The following is a 9,610-nucleotide window of genomic DNA, read 5'->3' on the forward strand; positions in this document are numbered from 1 at the left end:
TTGGCTACTTCCTGGAAATCCACCATTTCCTTGGCTACTTCCTGGAAATCCGCCATTTCCTTGGCCACTTTGTGAATTTTCTCCACCATCCCCCCCATTCCCTGAAAATCCGTTCTCATTGCCACCAGATTGTGAGGGAGGCCCTCCTTGAGTGCCGCTTCCCTGCCCGTTAGGAGGGCCACGACCCCCTCCGCCATTTTGCCTTCCTCCTGGTCCTCGTCCACCATGCCCTCCTCCGTTCTGTCCACCAGGCCCACCACGGCCTCCACCACCCCTCTGGCCAGGCCCACCTTGGGGATTACCAAAGGTACTGGCGATCTTCAAAAAAGAACATTTTAATTTTATATTTAATATTATATCTACATAATAAAATCCATATTGGTGAGATATACGAAGTATGCTACAAGATACAATAAACAAACACATTACAGCGTATCCGCATAGGCGTGCGCAGACCCTCTGATAAAGGGCTCAAAATCCTTGATGAAAGTTCAATTGGAGAAAAATAAACCTCATTTCATTTCAGTTTTATTGCATTGATGGGTCTGGAACAGGGGCGTGTACCGGACCAGCCGAAAATCACTGTATTAGAAGAATTCAAACTTCCGTTGAACCAATGTTCTTTCCCCCCTTATAGTTCCCCTCTCTGTGATTCAGAGACAACAGTGACGACCATTTGGCAGGGGGGGGAGCGATTAACCACTCACTTTAAAAAAAAAAAGAGTAAACTGGCCTTGTCCCCCACTTTTGGCACCCAAATGCCGCTACTGATTTCCAATGAATGAGTAATTTATTCTGTATACAAAACAAAAAAGAAATTCTTCCCTTATTATTGTGCTCGCCTTAAATATTATATGTAATTTTATTCCTATAGTGTATTCTTCCTTTATTTGATTTTCTTTCATGTAGAACTTCTTCAAATCATTACTGTAATTCCTGTCTCTAATTGTATTAATATTTTATTACTGTATTTGAATTTTCTTCATGTAGAAATTCTTCAAATCATTACTGTAATTCCTGTCTAAATTTGTATTAATATTTTATTACTGTATTTGGATTTTTTCATGTAGAAATTCTTCAAATCATTACTGTAATTCCTGTCTAAAATTGTATTAATATTTTATTACTGTATTCGCATTTTATTCATGTAGAAATTCTTCAAATCATTACTGTAATTCCTGTCTATAATTGTTTTAATATTTTATTACTGTATTTGGATTTTCTTCATGTAGAAATTCTTCAAATCATTACTGTAATTCCTGTCTATAATTGTTTTAATATTTTATTACGTTATTTGGATTTTCTTCATGTAGAAATTCTTCACATCATTACTGTAATTCCTGTCTATAATTGTATTAATATTTTATTACCGTATGTATTATTATATGACGATTTCCATACCTATGGACATGAGTCAATTGAAATAAAGAATTATTATTATTATATAACTAACAAATAAAGTGTGTGAGAGTGTTAATAAGAAGAAAGTTGCTAGAGAACGAAGTTGGATAGTTGAATTTCATAGGGATAATGCACTTTCTTCCACTTCTGTAGTTTCTTTGAACTTTCGTCGACTTTAAAAATACTTAATTATTAAAAGCATAATATTGTCTAATAACGGTGATAAAATTCCTCTACACTAATTTTTTTAAGTGATAGTATTAGGGGAGGGCAACTGCTCCCACTTGCCCCCCGTGTGCACGCCTATGTATATCCGAGAAGTCCCCTCACCCCTGCTTGCGTGTATCCTGTTTCGACCGTGTTGAAAATTGGCCGGTTTGTTGGGAATTATTTCGTTTTCGTGGTTAGCAACCCCGCTTCTGAAGGTCACATGAAACACTGGCTGGAATTCGTAAGTAAGTTGTTGCATTATAGCTGGTGTGAGCGGATATTGTTACAGTGCTGAGGAACGTGTGTGTGTGTGTGGGTCCACGAGCGACATCAAACGGGATGTACTGTAACTGCAAACTGCACTGTAACGTTAAGTTCTCAAGAACTTACCATTGGAAATTTGTTATTAAAATCCACTCCTCGCCGTATAGTAAGGCAACAATCTTTTTTCATGTTATCCACAGTCAAGCTCTACCAATTTTGTCTGTGAGGATCATCTTATATGCTGAATATAATCTTTCAACAAAAACATAGTCAGTGGTGCAAACTTCAATGCTGAAATGTTAGTTTGCAAGGCGTGAATGCCACAAAGCACCGAAGTGACGCGAAAGTGAGCAAGACCACACAGATCAGACCACTTTGGATTCAAATTCAAATTCAAATTCAAATTTTCTTTATTAAAGGGCGAGGTTGAGCCTCCCACCTAACCCCGTTTGACATTTACCTAGTGTACAGGTAACAGTGGCACCAGACATTTTGCTTTGTTTAGAGCTTTGAAAAATCACCAAGGACTTGGAGGAAAGGAATTCGACAGAGATTACGTTTCAAACAAGTTCGTCATTGAATTTTGTCGTGATCAAACAAAGAAAATGCCTCTCTGTGACATAAAAATCCTGTAAAACCTTCAAAAATATATAAAAACCTAAAAAAAGGATTGATTTAGGCGCATAAACCTAAAATAAACAAGCAAAATAGTTTTTTTTAGGCACTATAAAACTCCATCAGTTGTTGAATCTTTTAAGGAAACGCTGACATAACTTATTATTTCTTATATACCTGTAAACGAAAAAATAGGTTAAAAACCTAAAATTCCATATCTAGTTATAATGTAAATAGACACACATGATTTAATGTATATGTACTTAGAGGCGTAATATGTAATGTAGGCTACTAGGTGTACGGGAACTTCTTGGTCACTGTAGAATTACACGTAGGTAAATTTTCCGTTTAAAAACGATTCAAAGAATTCATAATAATAGGTGTTGATATGCTTTATATTTCAAGCTCATACGAATACTAAATTTATTGGTGTTCATTCTTTTCAAGATTTGAAATCATACCTTACGTGTGAATCTTCTACAACTAAAGCAAGCAATATTGGACAATTGCATATAAATCGATGAAAATATTGTTTAAGTTCAATTTGCAGTTATAACAATATTAACATAACCTTTTATATTTTATTTTAAAATGTTTCAATGTTTGGTAACGTAGTGTGCAGCTGGGTTCAAAAGGATATTTTGATATTTGAGTGTCATTTTACGACCAGTGCATCAAATTTAGTTGACAAAACTTCGGTTATGCCAGTCAAATGTGGCAAACTCTACAAAAGAGAATAAATTTGATATAATTAAATGACATTGAATGCACTTATTTTTCACTTTCGTTTTACCAAATATGAGAGAATGTGAAACGTTATGCTGAATGTGCCAGAAAAGCCTACAACACAGGAGATGACTGACATGTGCTGTTGTTCATGAATAGACCTGTTTCATGTCCCGAGGCCTCAATTTGTTTCTCCCGTTCTTTATTACTTTCTAAGGCAATTTTGAAGTTTGGCCCAGCCACTGACACAAAAAGAAACCAAACTTACCATCATAGTGATCAGCACCACGAAGAATATCTCCTTGCAGAAAGCCATGAATCTGAAGAAAACTAAATATTAAAAATTGAAATATAGCTTACAGAAGTGTGTTACATATAAATATGCACAAGTAACACTATACACACAAACATATACATAAATACATTATATATATATATACATATATATATATATATATATATATATATATATATATATATATGTATGTATGTATGTATGTATATATGTATGTATGTTTGTGCCGGCATAACTCTCGAACGCCTGGAGCAATTTCAACCAAACTTGGTACACGTATCACTTGCAATCTGGAAAGAAATACTATGGTGGTAAAACACCCTGGCACCCCTAGGGTGAAGGTGGGAAGGTGGTGACATGTATAACTAATCGAAAACGACCGATATTAGTGTGGAATCCATAGTTTTCGGGGTCGCTAAGATGAATAGCGACACTCCGAATGCAGTTGAATAAAATGTTAAAAATGACCTAGATTAGTGTCGAATCCATAATTTTCGGAATCGCTAAGCTAATTGGTGACATTTGAGAGAGAGAGAGAGAGAGGGGGGGGGGCTTGCTTTCTCGATCACGTTCAACAAGTCACAGGGGCAGTCTATTAAGTACTGCAGAGTGGATTTAAGATCGTCATGTTTCTCCCACGGACAACTTTAAGTTGCATCCTCAAGGGTGGATTCACCAAAGAATTTATTTATTCTTGCTCCTGGAGGTGAAACTAAAAATGTTGTTTACAATCAGGTTTTGAGTTAAATGAATATTATAGTGAATTTGTAAAATATTTTACTTTATAATTTGAATACTGTACTTATACTTTTAAATACCTGTAATTAAAATTAGTTACATTCTACGCTATAGTTAGAATTCATTATTTTCCTGTCTAAATCGAAGATTGGGATAAATTAATACCCGAGCAAAGCCGGGTAATCAGCTAGTTTTATATAATATTTAAATTTTTATACAAAATACAAATTTAGATTTCTCACTCACAAGCTACATCATTGTGTTTAATTTTAAAAATTGAGGTTCAGTGGCACTTTTACAAAACTACTACTTCTACGGTGTCACGTTTGAACCTTGATCTGGACATGGGTGGTCTTTGTGAGAGTCACTTCATCATTCTCATCTTCGCGATTGGCCAAAAGTTGCAGAAAAGCAAAATCCAATACATCCAAAGAAATCAGAACGATTATTCAGCATAGTAAACCAACTTGTGACATGTTTGAAAAGATGTATTGAAAGCATTATTGCGTTCTACTTATCGTAACTCTATTTTCCACATTAACTGAAATTCATTTGTGTATTTTCTTGTCAGTCTATAATTCTATTAGTACACTTTGCTGCTTCTGAAGTTCTGTTCCTGTGACAATTTTAAACCTAGACGATCATTTTGGAAACATGGAAAGTGTTGTAACGACCGCATGTTAGGCACATTTCAGTCATATATTTGAATATATTTTATTCGTACTTTCAAGTTAAGAACTTGGATTAAATTATTTACATTTAATTGTTTTCACAATTCATGTATATATTTATGTTTTATCTTATGTTATTATATTATTCGCATATTTTTGCAACTTTTATTCAGAATTTATAGGCCAATAATTATTCTAAATAATATGCAACCCTTTCATTGTTTTTCAAATCCAAAATGGCTAGGATTATTTCAATCTTTGTTGTTTAAACACAAGTTGAATACATTTCTTCTTAATATCGATTTTTGTTCAACAATATAGTACAAGATTGAAGTAAATGCTCTTCGTTATAAATACGTAAACTAAATCTTTTTTTAATCATTTTTATGTGCAAGAGCAAATATGAATTATTTGATAAAATCAGTTTCGTTATTTGTTTTCATAGTTTAATATTGTAATATTATAGCATAGTACTTCGCCCTCGTTTTCAATAAAATAACGTTTTCCTGTTGGCTGTTTATGTTAGGAGTGGGGAATGACGCTTCGTTTATTTGGTGACGTCAAAAGTTCCACGTTGGCATTCTCAATTGTTGCCAACCACAATTAAGCTTACTATTGCTATTTAGCATTAATCTGACATATAAATTATCAGTTTTTCTTGTGTTGTTTATACCGGGTGTCCGAGAAGTCTTTGTATGAAAACAAAAATTAACTGTATCCGCTATATGCAACATAGACATGAAAAAATAGTACCAAAATGTTATTTATTTATTTATTTATTTATTTATTGCGTCTTGTTTATCATGGCGAAGTTAAGGCTTTGTAGCCTTTTCTACCACTTAACCATGTTTACAACAACATTTAAACCATTACATAGGAAGGTAAATTTTAAAATATAAAAAGAGAAATATAAAATTACAAAGAAAAAATTACAGAAAAAAATGATAAGAAAAAAAATACATATGGGAATAAAATCCTAACCTATACACACGAACATACAACAAAACACACACATACACACACACACACAATCAGATATTCATGACAGTAGTCAGGGATTTGAAATATTAAGGTGAAACTATTAAAGTTTTTTTTTGTTTCAGATTTCTGTACCGTTGCAGTAGTGTAGCAGTGCCAGCGTCCAGCAAACCGGAAATGTACACAAATCAGGAAAAGGCTGAGTGTGTCCTGTGGTTTCACGAGAGCAGGTCACAAAAAACAGTGCAGAGACAGTTTCAAACATCGTGCGTATCTGGGGTAAAGAGCCCCCTCATGAGGTGAGGAAGTCGACCATGGGCAACCCGAAGGTGAACGTTTGGTGCGCGCTGCTGCATGACAGAATAATCGAACCATTCTTTTTCTGTGAGGACACCGTAACATCTGGAGTGTATCTCGACATGTTGCAATTGTTTGCTGTTCCTCAATTGCTAGAATACCACCCAGATGTTATCTTTCAACAAGACGGTGCACCGCCACATTGGAGTCTGGAGGTTCGTTCCTACCTTGAACAGACATTTCCTGGAAAATGGATTGGTCGAGATGGACCGACGGCGTGGCCTGAACGATCTCCAGACATAACCCCTTTAGATTTTTTCTATGGAGTTATGTGAAAGACAATGTCTACAGAACTCCTGCATCCGATCTTGCAACTCTGCAACAACGGATAACCCAAGTCATCACATCAATCCCTCCTTTGATGTTGGCTAATGCATGGCGAAAAGTTGAATTTCGACTAGATGTACTCCGTGCTACCAAGGGTGCTCACGTGGAGATTTATTGATTTATTTCCTATTGTCAATAAAACTTGAATAGTTTCCGAACATTTTGGTACCATTTTTTCATGTCTATGTTGCATATAGCGGATACAGTTAATTTTTGTTTTCATACAAAGACTTCTCGGACACCCGGTATGATATGAGTTTGTAGCATTGTACGAAAGAACAATATGTTATACTGCGTACTAATGATGTACTAATCACTGCCTACGAGCGTACAGGACCCAAGATACATTTTCAATGTGTGCGAATAAGTGTGTAACGCGCGTGATTCGGTATTAAAGTTTTGGACGTTTTTAAATTTAATGATCTAGTTTTATTTACTGTCACGTGTCGGTGGTTTACCTTCTAGTGGATCGTCTAAATCCCGATCCCTGGGTGAGAACTTTTGCTTCCAGCTGACCAGCCCGTGCAAGGAGCAGAGTGTTGCCAAATTCGTGACTCATTACCGGGAGTTGCGATTGTGGTGGCACGTTGCAGCGTCAATTAATATTCGGACGCCTTGAGTTAAATAATAATAAAATCTTCATATCTTTCAAATAAAAAGTATTTAGTACTTTTGGACATATCCCTTGATGATTCATTCAATCGGTTCGGCACAAAATTTAAATTCATTCCCATTCATCCCGTATTCATCTTCTAAATTATCTTCCGGATTAAAGTGGCTGTGATATGATGACCAAAGTTATTATTTTAATTTTTCTACTTGGAATTTGTGCAACATGCTGTAAAATGAAAATTTAATATCTGTCCGAATATGCTTTTGATTTTGTTACATATAGTGTCGCTTTTCAGCACTTTTGGGTAATCGCCACGATGAGCATGACTTGCGATATCATGAAATTGATGAAGGGACATTTGAAAAGAACACCCATGGCAAAGCCGGTAATCGAAGCCGGAACGCTTGACGGTGTAGCCCGCTTTTCTAACTCATCCGCCAACGGAGGTTGGCAGAATAGCGGAATTTCATTTCTTGACAGATTCAAATTAATATACCGTTATAAATATGAAAAGTTATTTTGTTTTCACACTCAATATTTATCTAAAATATTTCAATTTACCTTGCCAAAAATTTCATCCAAAATACTTTTACCATTTTTTTTTCACTCATGGCTGCTCTTTTCATTTACAACCAGGGTATATCGTACACTTCAAATGAAAAATTTCATTTTAACATTCAAAACTTCACTTACCGACGTTTCTTCTACTCGTTTCTACCAGGAAACTAGATACAATAAACGTGAATACACTATATATATACACTCATGTGTGTCAAAAACTTCCTCATATTAGGTGTGCAAAAACTAGATTTACAGTGCCTGCACGTCAAGAATTGAGGGACTCCGTCACAGTCAATGAGATATGCTGCAAACGTTATCAAAACTTACAATCAACAGGATGTGGCCGTTTGTATTACATCTGACAGTGTCAGCCTTGAATGTCATTCCTTGTTGTCATTAATCTTGGCTCAAAAAATATCTTCACGTAGCACTATCAAATGTAAAATTATGTTCATCTGGTTTCTCTGCAAATAGTTCAATTATTGCTGGTAGAACCAAACATCTACGTCCTAACGTGGGGAAGCTCAAGGGATGTTTTTTTTAGAATATAGAAGAATTGCTTACATGTTAATTTCTTTCCTCAAGTGTGATTTCTTTTCTCTCCTAATTTTCATACTTCCTCATATTTATGTTTTCTACGTCTTGGAAGCTATATCTTCTTCTTAACTATGTTGGCTCCTTCTCGTTTGAGCTGATTCTGTCTCTCTCTCTCTCTCTCTCTCTCTCCCTCTCTCTCTCTCTCTCTCTCTCTCTCCTCTCCCTCCCCGGGTTCAAATCAGGGCCCGGGTGTTTGTGATTGTCCATTCATCAATTTCATCATATCACCACTAGGGTAAGGTGAAAAAGGATGGTCGGGAATGGAAAACAAAAGTTCTGAAAATGTTTTCCAAATGTTGCAAAAAAAAAGAAGAAGAAGAAGAAGAAGATGCTCATAAAATGACTTTATTCAGGACTAAACCAATTACATTAACATTCTTTATTCAATACTGCAGTAATAACATAATTTGTCTAATAATTACAGAAAGTAACCATTATTTAGGAAGTAAACGTGGCATTTACTGGGTTTCAAAGAACTTGTCATGCTGGATAACTCGCAACATTTCTATGTCTTCGAATGTAAGTCGCTGATGCTTTGAGCTCAGGAGGTCCTTATATGTGTAAACACTAGATTATCTTGAGAACTATTGGAGCTGTAATGATTATATTACACCATTTTATAGCTGTCGTTCTGCTCTGCAAAATGAGACTATAGGATTGTATATAGATGCTCAAGAAGAGTGAAATATCATTTATTTTTCTGTACACTTTTTAACAAAACATGAAAGAAATGGAAGGAAAAAGGTGCTGACGCATCAAATAGGGTTAAAAAGAGGATAAATGTGCACGAAAAGGGCAGCAAAGGGTGTTCATTTTACTTGATTTCATAACCTAAAATACATATCCCAAATCATCGGTATGAAAACAGCTATATACAGGGTGGGCCAAAAGTCAGGTGACAGCATTGTCATAGGAAAGGCTGGTGTGTTGGAGGGCCACTTTGTACACATATGTTGTTTGGGGGTGGGGCACACTCAAGGACAGATTCAGAGACTATTTTACAAATAAACATGGTTTCGTGCAGCAGACACAAAACAAGTAGGTACATAATTTATCCATTTTCAACAGTAACAACCATTTGGCAGGGAAGGGGGGAGCGATTTACCACTCACTTAAAAAAAAAGAGTAAACTGGCCTTGTCCCCCACTATTGGCACCCAAATTCCGCTACTGATGTCCAATGTATGAGCAATTTATTCTGTATACAAAACAAAAAATAAATTTTTCGCTTATTATTGTGCTCGCCTTAAATATTATA

At 35.5% G+C, this 9,610-nt stretch overlaps 1 protein-coding gene across 1 annotated transcript in view; it reads right to left on the reverse strand.

Moving 5' to 3' along the window:
• Positions 1–7,907, reverse strand: part of LOC146002698 (uncharacterized) — an 11,205-nt gene extending 3,298 nt beyond the window's left edge. Inside the window, exons 1-3 of the mRNA XM_083140656.1 lie at positions 7,889–7,907; positions 3,485–3,546; positions 1–318 (exon numbers count right to left, since the gene is read on the reverse strand). The exon at positions 1–318 is cut by the window's left edge and continues 172 nt beyond it. Of these exons, the coding sequence (XP_082996782.1) occupies positions 1–318; positions 3,485–3,532 (366 nt within the window). The 5' untranslated portion in view covers positions 3,533–3,546; positions 7,889–7,907. The remainder of the gene's footprint in view (positions 319–3,484; positions 3,547–7,888) is intronic.
• Positions 7,908–9,610: the final 1,703 nt, after the last annotated feature.

The sequence above is a fragment of the Lepisma saccharinum genome, chromosome 18 (genome assembly GCF_977018435.1).
Source record: "Lepisma saccharinum chromosome 18, izLepSacc3.1, whole genome shotgun sequence".
Lineage (NCBI taxonomy): Eukaryota > Metazoa > Arthropoda > Insecta > Zygentoma > Lepismatidae > Lepisma > Lepisma saccharinum.